This window comes from Coregonus lavaretus (assembly GCF_964263955.1).
Source record: "Coregonus lavaretus genome assembly, chromosome: 8".
NCBI classification, from domain to species: domain Eukaryota; kingdom Metazoa; phylum Chordata; class Actinopteri; order Salmoniformes; family Salmonidae; genus Coregonus; species Coregonus lavaretus.
Window position 1 is genome coordinate 2,506,280 of NC_139995.1, and position 24,846 is coordinate 2,531,125.

Sequence of the window (24,846 nt, forward strand, 5' to 3'; positions counted from 1 at the left end):
AGCGGCAACAGGACCTACCTACACAGGATTTATGGACTCCCATAAAGGATTCATGGACATGGGAGGAGATTCTGGATGGTGAGGGGCCTTGGGATCAACCGGGAGAATATCGCCGTCCTCGTGAAGAGCGGGAGGCAGCTAAAGCCGAGAGGCGGCGATATGAGGAGGCAGCACGGAGGCAAGGCTGGAAGCCCGAGAGTACTACCCAAAGATTTCTTGGGGAGGAAGCGCCGGGTAAGGAGAGAACGCTGGTGGATGTCCTCCTCGGCTGGGGACATATTACGCAGGAGGAGGCTGTCCGGTACCAGAGGGCGATGAAGGGGGAGAACCTGGCAGGAGAGGAGCAACGGCATCAGCAGGGCCATCGTCGGAAGGACGAGAGGCAACCCCAAAAAATTTTTTGGGGGGGGCACATGGCTTGGGCGCCTGGGCAGCAGGAGGCTGCCACAGGGAGAGCTGGAGAGAAGGCTATCGGATTACGGGAGCCATTGGCGAGTAGAGGGAGGGAAGTTGTTGTGGCACGGCATGAGAGACTGAAGTGTGTTACCAGTCCGGTCCGGCCCGTTCCTGATCCCCAGTTAAGGCCAGTGGTGTGTGTTCCCGGTACGGACCGGCCTGTTCCTACTCCACGCACCAGGTCCACGATGTGCGTCGCCAGCCCGGCCCGGCCTGTTCCGGCCACTCGCACCAGGGATACGGTGCGCGTCGCCAGCCCAGCCCGGCCTGTTCCTGCTCCACGCACGAATCCTACGGGGTGCGTCACCAGTCGGCCAGAGTCTGCCGTCTGCCCAACGGCGCCTGAACTGGCCGTCTGCCCAACGGCGCCTGAACTGGCCGTCTGCCCAACGGCGCCTGAACTGCCCGTCGGCCCTATGGCGTCTGAACTGCCCGTCTGTCAAGCGCTGCATAAGCCGCCCGTCTGTACTGAGCCTGCAAAGCCGCCCGTCTGCCATGAGCCTTCAGAGCCGTCCGCCAGATCGGAGCCGCTAGAGCCTTCCGCCAGACAGGAGCCGCTAGAGCCTTCCGCCAGACAGAATCATACACCTGCTATGGAATCAGCAGGAGCCGACGCAACCCATACTAGACTGGAAGCTCAGGTTCGGGACCAGAAAGAGCAGCTCCTGCAGATGGGAGCCGCCCTGCTGGAGGTGATGACTGCAATCCGAGGCTGGGGTCCGCCTCCACCGCCAGCCTCCCAGCCAGCACCATCAGCCAGCCATGAGCAGCCAGATCTGTCAACCAGCCATGAGCAGCCAGATCCGTCAGCCAGCCATGAGCAGCCAGATCCGTCAGCCAGCCATGAGCAGCCAGATCCGTCAGCCAGCCATGAGCAGCCAGATCCGTCAGCCAGCCATGAGCAGCCAGATCCGTCAGCCAGCCATGAGCAGCCAGATCCGTCAGCCAGCCATGAGCAGCCAGACCCGTCAGCCAGCCATGAGCAGCCAGATCCGTCAGCCAGCCATGAGCAGCCAGATCCGTCAGCCAGCCATGAGCAGCCAGATCCGTCAGCCAGCCATGAGCAGCCAGATCCGTCAGCCAGCCAGGATCCGCCAGAGCCGTCCAGCCAGGATCCGCCAGAGCCGTCCAGCCGAGATCCGCCAGAGCCGTCCAGCCGGGATCCGCCAGAGCCGTCCAGCCGAGATCCGCCAGAGCCGTCCAGCCGGGATCCGCCAGAGCCGTCCAGCCGTGATCCGCCAGAGCCGTCCAGCCGGGATCCGCCAGAGCCGTCCAGCCGGGATCCGCCAGAGCCGTCCAGCCGGGATCCGCCAGAGCCGTCCAGCCGGGATCCGCCAGAGCCGTCCAGCCGGGATCCGCCAGAGCCGTCCAGCCGGGATCCGCCAGAGCCGTCCAGCCGGGATCCGCCCGCCAGCCAGGATCCGCCAGAGCCAGCCAGCCAGGATCCGCCATTTAGTCCGGTACTGCCCCTTAGTCCGGTACTGCCCCGTAGTCCGGTGCTGCCCCTTAGTCCGGTGCTGTCCCTTAGCCCGGTGCTGCCCCTTATCCCGGTGCTGCCCCTTATCCCGGTGCTGCCCCTTAGGCCGATGCTGCCCCTTAGTCCGGTGTTGCCCCTTAGTCCAGGTGGGGTTAGTTGGAGGGTGGTCATTGGGAGGAGGCTACCGAAGCAGGTTGTGACTGTGGTGGGGTGGGGATCACGACCGGGGCCAGAGCCGCCACCGTGGACAGACGCCCACCCAGACCCTCCCCTAGTCCTGATGTTGGTGCGCCCGGAGTTCGCACCTTTAGGGGGGGGTACTGTGACACTCTGGCTCCATGGACTTTGATATTTGAGCCAGGGTTGTTCACTTTCATTTGTTTGGGTGTATTTCATTTGGTGGTGTTGGGGATGGGTGAGTTTCATTTTGTTTGTGTCTAATGGTGATTGGTCTATGACTCCCAATCGGAGGTAACGAGTGTCAGCTGTCGGCTCGTTATCTCTGATTGGGAGCCATATATATTCTGTGTGTTTTCTCCTTTGTTTGGTGGGTTATTGTTTCTGTGTTGCTGTTAGTCTGTATCAGTATTTTGAACTTCACGTATCGTCATTTGTTGTTTTCTTCGTGGTTGCTTTATTAATAAAGTCATCATGTTCACTCCACGCGCTGCGTATTGGTCCGCTCCTTCAGACGATCGTGACACACTCAATGTTCTCTGAGTTTGCAATGATAATTTGCTAATTGATTACCCTTCAGACTTCATCCTCTGTAATTCTCATAATAATGATCAAAAGCCTGAATCTGTTTGGTAATGTAATCATCGCCACTTGTTGCATTTATGTTTTAAAATAACACCCTATTGTGTAATAACTCCAGAACTTACAAACACTGTTTACTACTCCATAAGACTAATAGTAAAAACTATCTCCCATTGTTCAACATACCATAAACAGATTATCGTTTTTAGAATTAATGAACTGTCTGCATAACTCACTGTTGTTTAAACAAACTATATAATTTAATAATAATAATTACCAATGATCAAATAACGTTCCATATTCAACTATCTAGACATGTTCTTCACATCATCCCAATGTTTCCTACATCTGTCAATATAACCCAACTATCACTACTTCCTGTCACCCTCTTACGAAATCATGTCATTAGTAAATTGTATCCACAAACCACTACTACCTAATAACATATTTTCATAGACCTTGATAGAAATAATTATTTTAATACCAAGCTACTTAAACAATCCAATTCAACCTTTCACATCTCCCAAAAAACCTACTTAACCTTCTTCAAACAATTTAATTCAACATTCATTCAACATGTCTCATCACCCAATGAACTTACTTACTTTGTAAACCCTCTACAATATTTATTATTCTCTATCGCTAACTTTCCATATAACGTTACCTCAACAAATGACAAATTATTGTAGAGTTATAGTCAAAACAAATAAAACATATATTCACCGATATGCAACTTTAATTACTATGTTATACTATTCTCTATGTGTTGGTAAGACAATTCTTTTCACGTAATGTTATCAATTCATCTAGTAATCTAGGTCAATAGCATCAATTGTTCCTTCCTGGGCTCGAACCAGGGACCCTCTACACATATCGACAACATTTACCATCGAAACACCATTACCCGTTACTCCACAAAATCTGCGATCCTTGCAAAGCAACTACTTCCAGTTCATAGAGAAAGTTACGTCACCAAATGAAACCCCACTCGCTCTCACCAATAACTAGCTAGCCATTTCACACCGATAACATTCAACCCCCTATGACTTCCTTCTCTACAGCAACCACTGATCCTTGTACACGTTACTTAACCCATTATGTCCCTTACAGCTTTCTCACGTTTCAACGAGACCCAGTTGCTAACACCCGCAGACAAAATATGGAAACCCCTTCTTACTAGTATACCAAATAACATCCATGCTCATGACATCATTACAGATAATTATACTATATTTTCAATGATGTTCTGATTTAATCTCTTCAGTTTTTGTTGGAAAGGAAAGGGTTAACACTGAAGAGAAAAAAATATCTAATCAGGATTTTTCTTTGCTGGTCTCTGGGGAGATCAATCTAGCTAGCTAAGTCAGCCATTGGCTAGGCCATCAGAAGCTACATAAAGGCATCTGCCATTCAACTGTATTAGGGCAACAATTTGGAGTGAGAGTGGAATCAACCAATCCCATTTCGACTTAATGGATGGGACCGTTTTTACAAAACCTTATCGAAACTTCTGCCTTCTTGAAAGCCAACAGGTCACTGCGCAATATGTAAACACCACGGGAGTCGTCTTACATTTTGGAACTTTACAGTCCTATTGATCAAACAACCATGAAAAGGTAGGCTCTCTCTCCCTCAGTTATGCACATCAACAACAACAAGATCAACAACTAATGCTAGCCAGAGCAAGATGAGGAAGACGGCCCCCCGTGTAGCTCAGTTGGTAGAGCATGGCGCTTGCAACGCCAGGGTTGTGGGTTTGATTCCCACGGTGGGCCAGTATGAAAAAAGTATTAAAATGTAATGAGCTAAAATCTAACGAATGAACATTAGATAAAACCTCTCAAACTTTTTCAGCTAGTTGGCCGTCAAAATTGCACTGATAAATGATGGGGAATTGTAGCCTCCTCATCCTTCTGCAGCTTGCCTGCCAATGCACGCTTGTCCCAACCAAGCACCCAAGCTAACTGGCTAAAGTTGGCTAGCTTGCTAGCTAGCTACTTCCAGACCCAAAATTATTTATAATGAGAGAACACTTCACTCTAAACATTTTACTCACCGTAGCAGAGCTGGTTGGGCTGTTTACATGTTATCTAGAGCGTTCTTGACTAACTATTACTTATTTTGTCATTTTTTGTCTGACACCGGTCATATTCAGCGCGTGTTGCACACTCGTAAATTCATCAGTTGTTCTGCGCTCTGACACACTCAGACGAGAGTGCTCTGAAATCGGAGTAGATAGCCAGAGTGAATTTGCGAACGCAAGAGATATGCTAACTGGATAACAGTCGTTCAAGTTCTTGCTAGCTAACCAAATGACACATGCATCTCTAGCTGTGTATAGCCACCGAAAAACGATATATGGGGAAAAAGTCAGTCAGTCACTCACTCACTCCTCCAATGGCATGACATCCTCCTAGCAGCTAGCTAGCTAGCTAACGTTAGGATCCGTGTTTTTAGCTTGCTACATAAATAGATACGCTAGCCAATTAGCCACGTTATGACTGACTTGTGATCATTGCATTTGCTAGTTTAATTGTATTGACATTCCCAGCGTTAGCTACATTTGTCAGTTTTCGTCCAGAATATTGAGTCATTGAAACTGAAACAGTGCATCCCGAATGGATGCAGCAAACAATATACCAGGCCAGCTGTGATTTACAACCTGATAACAATATTTTTTGCACTACCAAGAAATGTATTGGTGAATTATATTAATCATGCATTGAACCGCATCCATCTATTCTGCCAACAATGCCTCAGTGTATGTACAGTACGCCATGGAACGTTGAGTCAAATAGAACCTATTCTTAAAACCTCTTGTAAAGTTGGTTTTGTAGAATAAACTGGGGATTTTATATGTTTGACTGATATTATGATTGTCTGTATCTGCAAAATAGTTAAAAACGCTGTCAGTTCCACTTTAAAGTTTAGGTCACTGGTTACTTTGTGTGCTAAACGTGAAATGTTTTTTGCAATGGGAAGTAATAGTTGTACATTTCAATTGGGAACTGCTTAATGGTTGTGTTTTTGTACTCTTATGATTGGGACCTACTGGCTTATTATATCCGAGTTTATGGACTGCTTATCCTTTAACATCATGCTGTGTGTGACTGCTGTCTTTCCATCGGCCCTATGCAGTGGTGTAGTGGTGCCTGGAGAAGTGGGTATACTCAAATTTTGCCAAACATTTCCCAAACGGCCCGCCCAGCAAAAAATCCTATTATTTCCTTTTTTTTAAATGACTTTTCCTATAGATTTTTCAGATTTTCACTCTCAAAATCACACGTTGTTTTTGGTTGAAAAAATAGAAAAATGTGATGTCTAAGACCACAACAATGCTTAAACCACTGATTGGGTGGGCCTGTCAGGGCCTGGCTCACCAGTGGGTGGGCCTCTGTCCACCCAGGCCCATCCATGTCTACGCCCTTGATGCAAACACCACATGATTGTGCATCACAAATAGCCTACTAACCAACACTTTGGACTAAACTTTTTCAATACCTGGTTTGTATACCCATTGTTGCCTTAGTTAGCATTTACTGGTAGATATCATAAGTTCAAACGTCTTTCCTAACCTACCGGCTACAGATGTCATTCTTCTGTGAACTGCTCCATGCCAAAACCAGTTGAGAGCTGCACACGCTTGCTGCCTGCATATGATAATGGTCTCTTTTTTGCTTTCTTGAGTAAGGCAGCTCCAAAATGCAGGTCTTTCAGCCTAGCTAAGTGCTTTCTGTGGTGGTGGGGCAGCCAGCGGAAAATGCGGAGAGGAAGGGTTGGTAATGTTCTCTAGTTGAGCCGTGATTGGCTCAGTGTTCTGTCACTCATGGGGACACTACGTCACCGCAAAATCTACAGGGAGAGCTCGAAAATTCAAGCCCCTTGGCTGCTGCCATAGAGTTACATTAGAAGTGCCCATCCAAGAAGGTTCAAGTTCATTGGCCACAGATAAAATGACGTCAAATCACGTTATATCTACCGTAGCTTTGATTGGACTGATCATGTCAACATACTTTCAAAATCTTAGCTAACAAGCTAGACAAGCAGTCATCATCATGAATCACGTCGACAATCTACTGGCAAATCCTTTTCAATCCTTGTCATATAAAGAGAAACTATGAAGAGAAGTTATAGATTAAACGTATCGGTGCTCATCGGCCATTGGGCATAGACATTACACAACAAGTTGAAAACCGGAAATTCAACAATTAGTGGTTTGGAAAGAATCAGTGGCTAACTGCAAGCATTGCAAAGCAATCCCTAGCCTGCTATTCAGTGGAGTGGGTGTGTTGTCCAAGTCTGGGTTTAAGGGTCTCTTTATCAAGCTTAAAAGGATAAACATTTGTCACGATCGTCTTGACGAGAAGTAGACCAATACGCAGCGTGTTGCACGAACATGGTGATCTTTATTATCTTTAGAGATAACCTATACAATACACAAAACAATAAACGACTCGTGAAGTCCACGGTGACAAAGACCGACAAGGAACAAAAACCCACAAACACAAAGTGAAACACAGACAGTTAAATATGGCTCCCAATCAGAGACAACCAGCCAAACAGCTGACACTCGTTGCCTCTGAAACAGGGGAGGGCTGGGTGGGCATACCTCCTCGGCGGCGGTTCTGGCTCCGGGCTTGCCCACCACCCTCCAATAAACCCCCCATAGCGCCCCTGGTCCGGTCTGGTCCCGCTGGCTGGAGCTGACCTGGACGTAGCAGGAGCGGCTAGCTTCAGCTCCGTTGTGGAGCCGTTGACCCGTACCTGGTTACGCACCGGTGACCCAGGCACGGGTTGTGCCGGACAGACGACGCGCACCCCTGGCTTGGTGCGTGAGGCAGGAAAGGACCGGACCTGACTGACGAAGCGCACCCCTGGCCTGGTGCGTGGAGCAGCAACGGGCCGGACCGGGCTGACGACTCGCACCCCTGGCTTGGTGCGTGGAGCAGCAACGGGCCGGACCGGGCTGACGATGCGCACCCCTGGCTTGGTGCATGGAGCCGGAACGGGCCTCACCGGACTGACGACTCGCACCCCTGGCTTGGTGCGAGTGGCAGGAACGGGCTGGACCAGGCTGATGACTCGCACCCCTGGATTGGTGCGAGTAGCAGGAACGGGCTGGACCAGGCTGACGACTCGCACCCCTGGCTTGGTGCGAGTGGCAGGAACGGGCTGGACCAGGCTGATGACTCGCACCCCTGGCTTGGTGCGAGTGGCAGGAACAGGCCGGGCCGGGCTGGCGACGCGCACCGTAGGCTTGGTGCGTGGAGCAGGGACAGGCCGGGCTGGGCTGGCGACGCACACCGTAGGCTTGGTGCGTGGAGCAGGGACAGGCCGGGCTGGGCTGGTGACGCACACCGTAGACTTGGTGCGTGGAGCAGGGACAGGCCGGGCTGGGCTGGCGACGCACACCGTAGGCTTGGTGCGTGGAGCAGGGACAGGCCAGACTGGGCTGGCGACGCACACCGTAGGCTTGGTGCGTGGAGCAGCAACTGGCCAGACTGGGCTGGCGACGCACACCGTAGGCTTGGTGCGTGGAGCAGCAACTGGCCGGACTGGGCTGGCGACGCACACCGTAGGCTTGGTGCGTGGAGCAGCAACTGGCCGGACTGGGCTGGCGACGCACACCGTAGGCTTGGTGCGTGGAGCAGCAACTGGCCGGACTGGGCTGGCGACGCACACCGTAGGCTTGGTGCGTGGAGCAGGAACAGGCCGGGCTGGGCTGGCGACGCACACCGTAGGCTTGGTGCGTGGAGCAGGAACAGGCCGGGCTGGGCTGGCGACGCACACCGTAGGCTTGGTGCGAGGGGCAGGAACATGCCGGGCTGGGCTGGCGGCGTGCACCTTACACTTAGTGCGGGAAGCAGGAACGGGCCGGACCGGACTGGTGACGCACACCACTTGCTTGGTGTGAGGAGCGGGACTGGGTTTCGTCATAACCCCCCGCTCCCTCAGCTGCCTACCGAGTTCCTCTCGCCGTGCCTCATTTCTCACCCTTTCCCTTATCGCCTCCAAATGCTCCATCCTCTGCAACACTACCTCCTGCTCCCTCGTCGTCCCTGCCGTGTGCCCCCCCCCTAAATTTTTTTTGGGGTTGCCTCTCGCCTGTCCGACGTTGACCCTGCTGACGCCGCTGCTCCTCTCTCCGTCGCCTCTCCACCGTCTCACTCCATGGCCGGCGATCCATCCCGGCCAGGATCTCCTCCCAGGTCCAGGACCCTTTCCCGTCTAATATCTCCTCCCATGACCAGGCTGCCTGCTCCTGGACACGCTGCTTGGTCCTGGTATGGTGGGTTTTTCTGTCACGATCGTCTTGACGAGAAGTAGACCAATACGCAGCGTGTTGCACGAACATGGTGATCTTTATTATCTTTAGAGATAACCTATACAATACACAAAACAATAAACGACTCGTGAAGTCCACGGTGACAAAGACCGACAAGGAACAAAAACCCACAAACACAAAGTGAAACACAGACAGTTAAATATGGCTCCCAATCAGAGACAACCAGCCAAACAGCTGACACTCGTTGCCTCTGATTGGGAGTCACTCAGGCAAACATAGAAACAGACTAACTAGAACCCCCAACATAGACATATACCACATAGAACAAACACACTCTGGCTCAACAAATAGAGTCCATTAGCCAGGGTGTGACAACATTCAACACCATGGGCCAGAAAAGTTTGAATACATTGGCCATGCTGTCAATCCAGCATGACTTCTTCCGCGTTCAAAACAACTGGAAACTCGGAACTGGGAAATCTCAGACTTCAGTGAGTTCAAGACAACTGGGAACTCAGAAGAAAATGAGCTCCGACTGGGAAAATACGTTTTGAACGGTCATCCAACTCGGAATTCCAAGTCAGGAACTCAGGCCTCTTTCTAGAGCTCCAACCTGAAGATCAATGACGTCATGATTCGACCTTGTTTTTTTTCAGAGTTCCCAGTTGTCTTGAAAGCACCATAAATCCAGAGAATGACAGACTTTGATGAAAAAGTTTGATGACAAAATTTGCCCACAAGGACCGCCACGCCACCTTCCTTTTTAAGTGAGTACAGCACAACAAGGTGAGTTCAAAAATGTATTGTATGCTGCTGCATAAATGATGTAATATGCCAGGGAGATATGTATACTGTAGCTAAGAAAGTAATACTAAGTGTATGTTGTGTAGTAAGCTGTTAGTAGCCCATGTGCCTCACCCTAATAATGTGGTCCCTTTCCCCCTCATAATTTAGCCTACTGTTCTGGCTTGGTGGTGCACATGTAGCCTATAGCAGGTTTTAGAGAAATGTAATCATCGAATATTGTAAGAGCTTTCATTGTCTGCTTATATGCCCCCTTTATTTATCCTAAGATGTACAGGAAGAATACTGTAAGAAAGGCCCATGTTCTGAATTCTGTCGCTGTACATTTCAAAAGTGCTGAACAAATAGTTATATTGACTACGTCGGTCCTAGCTCGCTCATTAATGTCTTTATCGAAATTACGGATTGCCTCTTATCTGCTCGACGTCTCCTTATGCCATAGTTTGTGTTGTGTAGTGGCTTTGCTGGCATGCATCCCCCCAAAATGTGGGTAGTTTGCCCCACCAAGTATTAGATGCTAAAATCACCGCTGCGTAAATCCCACTGAAAAAAAAGTGGGTATGCGGTTTATACCTGTATATAGCCTTCACTACACCACTGGCCCTTTGTGTTTTACAAAAAGTGCACTCCTACTTGAGTGCGCTGGTATTACGCTTGCTGTCCTTTCAGAATCACAAACCTGTCAAACACTGAAGGCCTATAGGTTCGCCACTGCGCAAACATGTCAATAATATATATAAAGGATGTTAAGATACTGTATTCATGTTTCAAGAACTAAGCTATATTTGGCCTGGCGAAGCGGTTTTATGCGCTGACTGAACGGAAGCTGATAATAATGAGTTTTTTACTCTGCTGGTCTCGGCTGGTCTCGGGAAGGAATTACGAGTCCTCACTGTCGAGAACGAGTCAAGACCGAGTACAAATGTATCCGACTGTCACGATCGTCGGTAAGAGAGGAGGACCAAGGCGCAGCGTTGAATGCGAACATATTTATTATAGGTGATACACGATCAAAACGATAACGTGACAGTCAACGGTCTAACACAAACCAACTAGAACAAGATCCCACAACCACTGTGGGCAAACAGCTTGTTTAAATGTGGTTCCCAATCAGAGACAACCAGCCACAGCTGACACTCGTTGCCTCTGATTGAGAACCACACTGGCCAACATAGAAATGGAACACATAGAATACAAATGAAACTCACACCCTGGCTCAACATACAAGTGTCCCCAGAGCCAGGGCGTGACAGTACCCCCCCCTAAAGGCGCGGACTCCGACCGCGCCAACTAAATACCACAGGGGAGGGACCGGGTGGGCACTCCGCCTTGGCGGCGGATCCGGCTCCGGGCCTAACCCCCACTCCCTCTCCAACCCCCCAAAGTACCCCTGGTCCGGTCTGGCCCCGCTGGCCGGAGCTGGACTGCACACTGATGGAGCGGATTGCTCTCGCTCCGGCGTAACGCATCTGACCGGTGCCGGACCAGGCACCAGTGGAACAGGCACGGGCCGTGCCGGACTGACGACGCCCACCACTGGCTTGGTGTGGAGAACAGGCACGGGCCGTGCAGGACTGGCGACGCACACCACTGGCTTGGTGTGAGGAGCAGGAGCGAGCCGAACCGGGCTGGCGACGCGCACCATTGGCTTGGTGCGGGAAGCAGGAGCGGGCCGGACCGGGCTGACGATGCGCACCCCTGGCTTGGTGCGTGGAGCAGGAACGGACCGGACCGGGCTGACGATGCGCACCCCTGGCTTAGTGCGTGGAGCAGGAGCGGGCCGGACCGGGCTGACGATGCGCACCCCTGGCTTGGTGCGTGGAGCAGGAACGGACCGGACCGGGCTGACGATGCGCACCCCTGGCTTAGTGCGTGGAGCAGCAACGGGCCGGGCCGGGCTGACGATACGCACCCCTGGCTTGGTGCGTGGAGCAGGAACGGGCTGGACCGGGCTGACGACTCGCACCCCTGACTTGGTGCGAGTGGCAGGAACAGGCCGGACCGGGCTGGCGACGCGCACCATAGGCTTGGTGCGGGGAGCAGGAACAGGCCGGGCCGGGCTGGCGAAGCGCACCATAGGCTTGGTGCGGGGAGCAGGAACAGGCCGGGCCGGGCTGGCGATGCGCACCATTGGCTTGGTGCGGGGAGCAGGAACGGGCCGGACCGGGCTGGAGACTCGCACCATTGGCCTGGTGCGGGGAGCAGGAACAGGCGGACCGTACTGGGGACACACACCACTGGCCCTACGCAGGGATCTGGAACGGGCCGGACCGGACTGGTAACACACCCCAGTACCTCTCGCCGTGCCTCTACACCTTCCATCCCCTCTTCGACCAGTGGCCCCCGTAACCTGGCGGCCTCCTCTGCCAACCCGCTGGGCCGCTCTGTCGCGGTCTCCTGCTGGCCCGTCGTCCACGGCGTTAGCCCCCCCCTAAAAATTGTATGGGCTTCACTCCTACCCGTGGACCAGCTCTCCATACTTCTCGCCAGCCTTTCGCCCTTCTGCTTCCACGTCAAGCCCCTCTCTTCCTCACCCGGCTTGACCCAGTCGAGGAGGCGCTGGATATCCGCTAGGGATTTCCCTGGCGATGGCTCCTGGACCCGCTGCTTGGTCCAGTTCTGGTGGGATCTTCTGTCACGATCGTCGGTAAGAGAGGAGGACCAAGGCGCAGCATTGAATGCGAACATATTTATTATAGGTGATACACGATCAAAACGATAACGTGACAGTCAACGGTCTAACACAAACCAACTAGAACAAGATCCCACAACCACTGTGGGCAAACAGCTTGTTTAAATGTGGTTCCCAATCAGAGACAACCAGCCACAGCTGACACTCGTTGCCTCTGATTGAGAACCACACTGGCCAACATAGAAATGGAACACATAGAATACAAATGAAACTCACACCCTGGCTCAACATACAAGTGTCCCCAGAGCCAGGGCGTGACACCGACACCGAGAGAAGACCGAGACACTCAATTTGTGGTCGAGACCGAGTAGTACAACACTGGTAAGAAGTGTTTGTTTGCATGAAATGTTTGCATGATAGGCCTATAAGACATTGAGTAACCTAAATAGTTATAGAACTGCATCATAAATGACTGGGTGACAGGCAGCATAAGGGCTGAATAAAGCACTACAGAAATTACATTTACTGGATTAAACTATGGGAACTCCAAACATAACATTTTCTTATGCAATAATTACTAGCATAGTAATCAAATGTGCTTCAATATCTTTATATTGTTACCAATTATAAATGTATTCTGAATGAGGATGGGAATGAATAAGCTATAGCCTACTTTTTATCACAGTCAGCACTCTAACAGTATCTTTCTGTAAGGGTCAGGGCTCAAAATGAAAACCTGCCTTTCGGGAGAGTTTCAGCAAGCTTGAAAGAAGATGAGATTACGATAAATGAGCACATGATGTTTAAGAGTGGTATCGGGCAACATTATTTGAGTGACAGAGAGAGTTAAACATGAGGAGCCATGTTGAGAAGGCATCACTTACTGTAGATTATAGCCCATGTCGACTGTCTACTTTACTGAGGGCCATCGCAACTCATAGATAGTCTTCAAAGTAAAGCACAACGTAAAACAAAAAGGTATTTTAATGAGGTGTTAATTTTGTGTCATTTCCCAATGAAGGAAATGTTCAGCCTATAATTAGCTAACTAGTTAATTTATAACTAATACATACATTTGATTAGCTAGCCGATATCGAGTTGATAGCAAGCAAGCTAAAGTTATCAGCTGGCTGGCTTTCTATGGGCTGAACAATGCTAGCTAACGTTACTAGTAGTGTTGCTACTCTACTTGCTAGCCACAAGAGCGTAATGTTTAACAGGTTGTACTTGTCTAACATGTCAGTCGTTTTAGTGTAGAAGGGTTGTTATAAGGTTTAAAAAATGTGTGTGATGATTTATGCGCCCTATTTATGTTAGTGGCAAACGATGTACGAACTCCGAAGATGTGTGCTAGCTAGCTACTGTGTATGGGTGATGGCTAGAAAGGGTCCAGCTTTTGTGAAATTAACGTCAAAAGTAGAAATGTTTTACATTTGAGCTAAACGTACCCTAATCTTAACCTAATTCTCCTAACCTGTTACGTTAATTATCCTAAATTGCTACGAATAGTCAAATCAGACTGTAATTTGACAAAAGCTGGATCCCTTCTAGCCATGATCCTGTGTGTGTTTATTCCAAAAGGGCTTGCTGGAAGCGGAAGAGCTGGGGCGGTCCTATGTAAAACAATTGATTAAGAGTTGTTCAATTCGAAACGGGGATATCCAACAAGCGTAGGGTGCCGCCTTGATGTCTGAGGGCATAGCCCCTTCATTATGGTCACCTTGTGCTGACACATCAAAGCAGCCGTTCCAGACTCTCAAGTCAAGGACGTTGAGAGGCTGGTGTTAGCAAGACTATGAAAACTCAGCCTAATAAATAGAAAATTGTGCATTGATCCTGAGCAAGGACTCCTTTTCATTTCAGCAACACTGGACTAAAATTGATTTGTAAGCCATAATGTCAGTTTTCCACATACCCGTTGATGTCATTTCTTAGCACAGTTTATGCTAGACCTATTCCGTTTCTTTCTGAAGATATCTTGAAGCAGTGTGACATTTTAAGTGGTCCTGTGGCCCAGTTGGTGAGAGCATGGCACTGGCAATGCTGTTTGTGGGTTCAATAGGCTCCTCCTACGATGTATTGAATATGTACTTCCGCAAAATATATAAATGTGCACCAAGACAGAGTTTGGGAAACCCTGGTCTAGTATGCACCTACAAACAGTCTATGTCATCACTATGTTAATTGATTAAGTGCAGTCAATCATTTAGAATCAAAATATCTAGGTAGCCTAGTCAGCCGAAGCTTGAATACAAACCAAATTTGATCACATTCACATTTTGTCCTGACACAAACATTAATGGGCTTATATAGCTAAATACATGATGTTGCCGCATCATAGGCTGTAGGCTACTGTTGGTCAGACTGAAAATTATTTAACCATATGAGTGCATTTATGGCACACCTCGTATGTCAGCGGCAGACGGCTGACTTGGGTTTCTCTGAGCTCTTCTGTTGTCTGTTGCCATCCACAACACCCTCTTGCATTACCTTCTTCATCTTCTCTGTGTGCTACAGCAGGAGAAGCTAGCTATTTATTGGAGTAAAGAGACTTCAGGTATAACTAGCTAACTTTAGATACCAAAAAATATAGCTACAGTAAAGACAAGACAAGGTAAATAGCTAGCTGGCTAACTAGCTAGCTAAATAACACGACGAAGGGCTAACGCTAATTCGCTAGTTAGCTAGCAAATGTTAGAATTCACTCTGGTGGCTAACATGTTCTTGATGTGTTCAATAACTTTAGCTAGTGATGGGATGAATGATACATGAGCTCCATGCTCTGATGCAGTTTTCAAAACACTACTGATCTGACACTTCTTCTTCGATGGTTTCTCCGCAGTTGGCATCCAATGTTAATCGTGCATTACCACCACCAGCTGGACTGGGTATTGAAAGAGAAAATATAAAATCCATTGCGGGGAAACGGGGAAATATGACATCATACAAAATACAAAAATAGACACTTCAAACAAAACCCATTCCACTTCTTTAATCACAGTCCATTCCAAAATACATCCCTACACAGGCTCAGCGGCCTGTGAGGGCGGAACATTCACCAACAGGGTTTCTTGCAAGGCCTTGGCTGTGAAATCACGAAGACCCAAAAAACTTTCAGCTGCATTCACAATGATTCCAATTTTCTTAGACTTCTTCTATGCTTGTGCTGTACAGTTTATGACCATTGCAATAAAATAATACAATGTCCATCTTTTTAACATGTAACATTTCATGATCCCTCGGTTGATGAGAAACCTTCACTGGTCGTGGTGGCTCTACTACCATTGTTTCTTCCACGCCACTTGTTCCTTCCACTCTTCTCACCGCCTCCAGATAGGAAACACGCTGGACACCACTTTCTCTTGCCGCCTCGGTCTCCTTCACCCTAACAGGGCACTCCAGGAATTCGGGCATATGTTCGCTACGACAATTGCAGCATTTCACTTCATCTGGCATACGATACTCATCCTTTCTAGACCCTTGACACATGACCAAATCTTCTGCATTCATGACACTGAAGGCTTGTGCACAAACCTCTAACAGGGTATCTCATGAATCCTAACTTTATATGAGAAGGGAGAGACTTCGTCAAAGAACAGTAGTATGGATGAAGGGGGATAGTATGGATGAAGTACGGGTCAGTCGACGTGCACCAACCACTCCATCTATGTCTTCAGTTATATCATCTGACTTTACATCTTGCGCCACCCCAGAAATAACCCCCTTGATAGGCGCCCTGCTTATAAAATCCAACTTATTTTGTACATAATGTTTCTGCCACCGTCTCTTATGACTGAAAAGAGCTCCTGGATATCAGAAAAGTGATTACTCACCTCGAACTGGACGAAGATTTTTTCTTGAATGAGTCGGACGCGAATGATTTACTGCTGCTACTGGACCAGGCCCAAATACCTGTCATTCGCATGAAGAGACGCCGCCGATACAGGGGACGCAGATCTGGGTGCCTTGTGAGAATTAGTCGGCAAGTGGGTAACCTGCCTCTACCATCCGTCCTATTGGTCAATATTCAATCATTGGAGAATAAACTGGATGAGCTCCATGCGAGACTATCCTACCAACGGGACATTAAAAACTATAATATCTTATGTTTCACTGAGGCGTGGCTGAACGACGACATGGATAATATACAGTTGGATGGGGTTTCCGTGCATCGGCAAGACAGAACAGCTACCTCCGGTAAAATGAGGGGTGGTAGACTGTGTCAATTTGTCCATAATAGCTGGTGTATGAAATCTAACATTAAAGAAGTCCCTAGGTTTTGCTCGCCTGAAGTAGAGTACCTCATGATAAGCTGTAGACCACACTATTTACCAAGAGAGTATTCATCTATATTTTTTGTAGCTGTCTAATTACCACCAAAAAGTGCTGGCACTAAGACCGCACTCAACGAGCTGTATAAGGCCATAAGCAAAAAAGAAAATGCTCATCCAGAGGTGGCACTCCTAGTGGCCGGGGACTTTAATGCAGGAAAACGAAATCCATTTTACCTAATTTCTACCAGCATGTAACATGTGCAACCAGAGGGAAATAAACTTTAGACCACCTTTACTATACACACAGAGGCGCAGACAAAGCTCTCCCTCGCCCTCCATTTGGCAAATCTGACAATAATGATATCCTCCTGATTCCTGCTTACAAGCAAAAACTAAAGCAGGAAGTACCAGTGACTCGCTTAATACGGAAGTGGTCAGTTGACGCAGACCCTAAGCTACAGGACTGTTTTGCTAGCAGAGACTGGAATATGTTCCGGGATTCATTCGATGGCATTGAGGAGAATATCACATCAGACACCGGCTTAATCAATAAGTGCATTGATGACGTCGTCCACACAGTGACCGTATGTACATACCCCAACCAGAAGCCATGGATTACAGGCAACATCCGCACTGAGCGAAAGGGTAGAGCTGCTGCTTTCAAGGAGCCCGGACGCTTATAAGAAATCCCGCTATGCCCTCTGATGAACCATCAAACAGGCAAAGCGTCGATACAGGACTAAGATTGAATCCTACTACACCGGCTCTGACGCTCGTCGGATGTGGCAGGGCTTGCAACCTATTACGGACTACAAAGGGAAGCCCAGCCGCGAGCTGCCCAGTGACACGAGCCTACGAGATGTGCTAAATGACTTCTGTGCGCGCTTGGAGGCAAGCAACATTGAAGCATGCTTGAGTCCACCAGCTGTTGCGGACGACTGTGTGTTCATGCTCTCTGTAGCCGATGTGAGTAAGACCTTTAAACAGGTCAACATTAAGAAGGCCGCAGGTCCAGACGGATTAGCAGGACATGTACTCAGAGCATGCTCTGACCAACTGGCAAGTGTCTTCACTGACATTTTCAACCTGTCCCTGACTGAGTCTGTAATACCTACATGTTTCAAGCAGACCACGATAGTCCCTGTGCCAAAGAACGCCAAGGTATCCTGCCTAAATGACTACCGACCCATAGTGCTTTGAAAGGCTGGTTATGACTCACATCAACACCATCATCCCAGACACCCTAGACCCACTCAAATTCGCAATTCTAACAGATCCACAGATGACACAATCTCTATTGCACTCCACACTGCCCTTTCCCACCTGGACAAAAGGAACACCTACATGAGAATGCTGTTCATTGACTACAGCTCAGTGTTCAACACCATAGTGCCCACAGAAGATAGCCCTATTTGGTAAAAGACCAAGTCCATATTATGGCAAGAACAGCTCAAATAAGCAAAGAGAAACTACAGTAAATCATTACTTTAAGACATGAAGGTCAGTCAATATGGAACATTTCAAGAACTTTGAACGTTTTTTCAAGTGTAGTCGCAAAAACCATCAAGCGCTATGATGAAACTGGCTCTCATGAGGACCGCCACAGGAATGGAAGACCCAGAGTTATCTCTGCTGCAGAGGATACGTTCATTAGAGTTACCAGCCTCAGAAATTGCAGCCCAAACAAATGATTCACAGATTTCCAAGTCACAGACACATCTCAACATCAACTGTTCAGAGGGGACTGTGTGAATCAGGCCTTCATGGTCGAATTGCTGCAAAGAAACCACTACTAAAGGACACCAACAAGAAGGGACCTGCTTGGGCCAAGAAACACGAGCAATGGACATTAGACCCGTGGAAATGTGTCCTTTGGTCTGGAGTCCAAATTGGAGATATTTGGTTCCAACCGCCGTGTCTTTGTGAGATGCGGTGTGGGTGAACGGATGATCTCCGCATGTGTATTTTCCACCGTAAAGCATGGAAGAGGAGGTGTTATGGTGTGGGGCTGCTTTGCTGGTGACACTGTCTGTGATTTATTTAGAATTCAAGGCACACTTAACCAGCATGGCTACCACAGCATTCTGCAGCGATACACCATCCCCTCTCGTTTGGGCTTTGAGGAACTATCATTTGTTTTTTTCAACAGGACAATGACCCAACACACCTCCAGGCTGTGTAAGGGCTATTTGACCAAGAAGGAGAGTGATGGAGTGCTGCATCAGATGACCTGGCCTCCACAATCCCCCGAGCTCAACCCAATTGATTTGGTTTGGGATGAGTCGGACGGCAGAGTGAAGGAAAAGAAGCCAGCAAGTGCTAAGCATATGTGGGAACTCCTTCAAGACCATTGGAAAAGCATTCCAGGTGAAGCTGGTTGAGAGAATGCCACGAGTGTGCAAAGCTGTCATCAAGACAAAGGGTGGCTATTTGAAGAATCTCAAATATAAAATATATTTTGATTTGTTTAACACTTTTTTGGTTACTACATGATTCCATATGTGTTATTTCATAGTTGTGATGTCTTCACTATTATTCTACAATGTAGAAAATAGTAAAAATAAAGAAAAACCCTTGAATGATTCCAAACTTTTGACTGGTACTGTATATTTTTTTTATTTGTTATTTTTCTTTATTTTTTATGTATTTTTCTTTATTTTTTACTTTAGTTTATTTAGTAAATATTTTCTTAACTCTATTTTCTTAAAACTGCATTGTTGGTTAAGGGCCTGTAAGTAAGCATTTCACAGTAAGGTCTACACCTGATGTATTCTGCGCATGTGACAAATAAAATTTGATTAGATCATCTTTACTGCCGCTGATCTGGCGGACTCACAAATGATTCGTTTGTACATTTTGTCTGAGTTTTGGAGTGCCCCTGGCTATCCGTTAATAAATAAAAAACAAGAAAATTGTGCCGTCTGGTTTGCTTAATATAAGGAATTTTAAATGATTTATACTTTTACTCTTACTTTGATACTTAGCAATTACATTTACTTTTGATACTTAAGTATATTTCAAACCAAATACTTTTTGACTTGTACTCAACTAGTATTTTACTGGGTGACTTTTACTTGAGTCATTTTCTATGAAGCTATCTTTACTTTTACTCAAATATGACAATTGGGTACTTTTTCCACCACTGAGTAGTGGTTACAATCCGGTACATTGCATGCAGGCGAATATATTGATAAAATTGACCTTGTCAGAGAGAGATTTGCTCGGTTATCAAAAGTCACGCCACGGTAAGCCTATACAAAACACAGACCTTATATGAAGTAGTTCTAAAATCCCCTATGTAAAAATCAATGGTTGAAAAACAATTGGAACCATTTCCGGGTTTTACCGCTAGGTTTTATGGGTATTATGACTCATATTGTGGAACTCAATTCCCGCAGGGATCACGTTCACATAGGCCTATTAAAAATGTATGCAGTCAATGTACTGTAAAATGCTTTGGAAAGTCTCTGCTGAGTGGCATATATTTCATGAGACATTGTTTTTTAGGCATCATTTTCTGAAAATCTGAGGTGAGTTCACTTCCTGCAGTGATCACGTCACGTACTAAATATGGAAATATCTCAATTGACGCGTCCTCGCGTCTTCTCTCCTCGTCTTTTTAGAATCCATTGGAGGAGAAGGTCAGAGAGGCGGGACCTCTGGCTTTCTCATCCAATGGGTTTTGAGAAGGAGACGAGGAGAACGGAGTGGACGCGATTGGAGCCATTGAGATGATCAATGATCAACATAAACAGCCGTGCCTCCTGCAGCTCTTTCGTTTTCATTTGTGATCAAACATTGCTATCAATTCATAACTTTCCGAAAGATGGCTGGTTTAGAGCTTTTGTATAGCTGCGTAGCAGGCAGTATTACCTGTCCACAGGACGTCGTTGTGTGTTTTGTTCACTGGGAAATTGTAAAGAGTGGGTACAAGTGTCTTGGGTTGGGAGATGAGGTGAGTCATTGTGATTCCAGCACTGATAGCAGGCTACTAATGACAGGGAATTTATAATTCCATGTTTTATAGCTAATTGGTTTAAGAGTTTGCTGACAACATCACAACAACTGGTTAGCAGCGCCAGATTAGCAGTTTGACATGTTGCCTCGCTAACCAACTATAGTTAGCTAGCATTAATAATTATAGTTCGTGCTCTAGTCAGTTGGCTAAATTAGCTAGCTATACTAATTTACTTAGCTACAGCTAGTTGGTTAACGTAGCGATGCCATGTCAGACTACTAATCTGTAGCTGCTAGCTAGTTGTGATGTCAGCAAACTGGGTTGTAGAAATGAATTCGTTTATTGAATTTGTATGAATGACAATATTTCAACAATACTCATTATTCTGCTGATGTATGTGTTTTGTAAATTAGCTTGCCTATCGCTATATCATGTCCCTAGCTAACGTTACAGATTTTGTAACACGCTAATCAGGCTATATACCATGGGTATTGACCAAAATAAGTACTATTTACTGGTCCAATTACGTTGGTAACCAGTTTATAATATATAAGGCATCTCGTGGGTTTGTGGTAACGTTATATGGCCAATATACCACGGCTAAGGGCTGTATCCAGGCACTCCGCGTTGCGTTGGACGTATACCACACTTCCTCGGGCTTTACCTTCTTGCTTAAATTAACCACCTGCAACTGGATGCGTGGTTGTCCGAAACGAGAACGAAGGTAGTATCGCCAAGTTAAATTTGGTTAAATTCTGTGACACATTTTTTGGAGAGGGGGGGGTTAAATCACATTATTTGCTCTTACATTGACTGACAGTCCTAGCTACAGATTGTATCTGATCCATCTATGAACATGAGTGTGGTTACATTCTTTCAGCCTCCTCCTTAGTTTACACCCAAAACAGTGGCGGGGCTAGCATTGGGCTGAAACACAAACTCATGATTGTGCCTTTAAATAGTTATCTAGAAAGGGAGAGAGAGTGTGACCTCATGCCACATGAAGCGTGACGATACATACCTGTTAAATTATGAATTAATAAATTAATCTGTGTTATTTACATTTTTTCAGCCTCTGAGTGGTGACAAGAAGTCGGAGTTGCTTCCTACAGGGTGGAACGGCAACAAGGAATTGTACACCCTGCGGTACAAGTCAAATGATGACAAGTCTAATTTATTGGTAAAAGCCATCACTGTGGATTCCACCTTGATCTTCAACTTAATGGTAACTATATAGCTATTCAAAATGTTTCTTCAACTCAAATCTTAAGTGGTTATTTCTCAAATTTAGTTAGGCTACATCTACAGTAGGCCTAAGTGTGATTATTTTCTATTGTGTCAGGACTCGGCCACTGAACAAGTGTCAGACCTGACAATGAATGTCAGTGATTATGTGGACGCGGATCATTTGCAAACATTTGAAAGGTTGGTCAATGTGTAATATTTTGGGGGGGATATATTGAAGGATTGCTCAATTTGAACAGTGCTTAATGGAGCAAAAGTGATTAACAACAAACAAATGTATAAGTGTTTGGATAAGGAAATCCACCGGACCATAAATACCACGTTTTTTTTAAAGAAAATAATACTATGACTTATTGAAATCGAAAAATACTACTCCATATTACAGGCCATTCTGTAAAGCTTCATATTACTCCAATTCATGCTTTGTTGCTTACAGTCTTAAATGAGGCCTGGGTAAGTCCCAAATATCCCAATTTCAAGTAATTAGTTCTCAACAATCATTTTACACTGAACAAAAATATGGACGCAACATGTAAAGTGTTGGTCCCATGTTTCATGAGCTGAAATAAAAGATCCCAGAAATGTTCCATATGCACAAAAAGCTTATTTCTCTTATTTTGTGCACAAATCTGTTTACATCCCTGTTAGTGAGCATTTCTCCTTTGCCAAGATAATTCAACCACCTGACAGGTGTGGCATATCAAGAAGCTGATTAAACAGCATGATCATTACACAGGTGCACCTTGTGCTGGGGACAATAAAGGGCCGCTCTAAAATGTGCAGTTTTGCTGACTGCAGGAATGTCCACCAGAGCTGTTGCCAGAAAATGTAATGTTAATTTCTCTACCATAAGCCGCCTCCAACTTCTTTTTAGAGTTTGGCTGTACATCCAACCGGCCCCACATCCACAGATCACGTGTAACCACGTCAGCCCAGGACCTCCACATCCGGCTTCTTCACCTGCGGGATTGTCTGAGACCAGCCACCCGGACAGCTGATAAAACAGTGAGTTTGCACAACTGAAGAATTTCTGCACAAACTGTCAGAAACCGTCTCAGGGAAGCTCATCTCCGTGCTCGTCGTCCTTACCAGGGTCTTGACCTGACTACAGTTCGCCGTCGTAACTGACTTCAGTGGGCAAATGCTCACCTTCGATGACCACTGGCATGCTGGAGAAGTGGGCTCTTCACGGATGAATCCCGGTTTCAACTGTACCGGGCATATGGCAGATAGCATGTATGGCGTCGTGTGGGCGAGCGGTTTGCTGATGTCAACATTGTGAACTGAGCGCCCCATAGTGGCGGTGGGGTTATGGTATGGACAGGCATAAGCTACAGACAACGAACACAATTGCATTTTATCTATGGCAATTTGAATGCACAGGGATACTGTGAGGAGCTCCTGAGGCCCATTGTCGTGCCATTCATCCGCCGCCATCACCTCATGTTTCAGCATGATAATGTCGCAAGGATCTGTACACAATTCCTGGAAGCTGAAAATCTCCTAGTTCTTCCATGGCCTGCATACTCACCAGACATGTCACCCATTGAGCATGTTTGGGATGCTCTGGATCGACTTGCACCACAGCGTGTTCCAGTTCACGTCAATATCCAGCAACTTCGCACAGCCATTGAAGAGGAGTGGGACATCATTCCACAGGCCACAATCAACAGCCTGATCAACTCTATGTGAAGGAGATGTCGCGCTGCATGAGGCAAATGGTGGTCAAACCAGATAATGACTTTTTGTTTTGATCCACACACCTTTTTTTTAAAGGTATCTGTGACCAACCGATGCACATCTGTATACATAGTTTAGGGCCTAATCATTTTTTTTCAATTGACTGATTTCCTTATGAACTGTAACTCTGAAAATCTTTGAAATTGTTTCATGTTGCGTTTTATTTTTGTTTGTTTAGGTACAATGACCATTGTACATTTTCATGCATTACAATTCAGAAAGATCCAAGAAGTTGTATTTTTTTGTTCCTGTTCTGTACAGAATGAACCTTATGATTCCTATAAGTCTCTAAAACGTGTTGATATTGACATGTTCCTCCCCTCTGTCAGTGTATTCAAGAATGTAGAAGATTTGGCTCAGAAGGTGAAGAGCCAACTCCTTCCCTCAGTGCCCGCACCAAGAAAGAAAGACAAGAAGAGTAAGAGAGAGACATCCGATGACTCACAGCCGGACAGTGACCCTCTCCGCATTCCAACAAGGCATCCACAGACCAGCAGGCAGCCTAACTGGTTTGTACAACATACCTTACTACAGGGTTCTACAACTGGCGAACCTCGGGCCCAACCTGGACTGATTTGATGGTCCACACGACGGTTTTCTTAGTAAAGAAAAACATTAATTGAATACACCTGCCTTACTATATCAGCCATAGTCACTGATTATACTGAATGTATTAGCCTAGTAACATTCATAAATACCATTTTGTAATATGTGACTTGTTTCAGGAAACTAGGCGTATGTTGCGCGTCACTACTTCACAGGAGAGCCATTTGAACATAATTTATTTATTTACAAAATGCACTTTTTGGCATAAATGCCTTCTGGAACATGTGAACTTTCATGTGCCTTAATAACAAACGTGCATGCAGTCTGTAAATATGAATATAATTAAATTATTAGCCTAGTTGGTTTAGCCACGGAAAAAGACAGGGACCTTCCCAATAGCCATGATTGGCTGAGATAATTGATGGGCTGGACATGCTGAGAGATGAGTTTGGATTGGTCTGCCATGTAGAACGCTTCTGTCTATAACATGAGCTGCTCAGTATGTGTAGGTAATCCTTTCTAATGAAGATTTCTTGAAAGATATCACAAAGAACTGAAAGTGTTGCTAATGCTCTCCACTTTCTGTAGAACTGAGTTTTGAAGTCAGTGGAATGTCCAGTGGAAGCAAAGTATGATAGCTAAGGAGATGCAGAAAATTCTAGCGTTTTG

General features: G+C 46.8%; 1 protein-coding gene across 1 annotated transcript in view; it reads left to right on the plus strand.

Moving 5' to 3' along the window:
- The first annotated feature begins 20,372 nt into the window (after window positions 1-20,372).
- The window catches only part of LOC311133714 (proteasome inhibitor PI31 subunit-like), a 28,632-nt gene continuing 24,158 nt past the window's right edge, over window positions 20,373-24,846 (plus strand). The window contains exons 1-4 of the mRNA XM_084167253.1: window positions 20,373-20,643; window positions 21,719-21,871; window positions 21,989-22,071; window positions 23,961-24,140. Of these exons, the coding sequence (XP_084023379.1) occupies window positions 20,515-20,643; window positions 21,719-21,871; window positions 21,989-22,071; window positions 23,961-24,140 (545 nt within the window). The 5' untranslated portion in view covers window positions 20,373-20,514. The remainder of the gene's footprint in view (window positions 20,644-21,718; window positions 21,872-21,988; window positions 22,072-23,960; window positions 24,141-24,846) is intronic.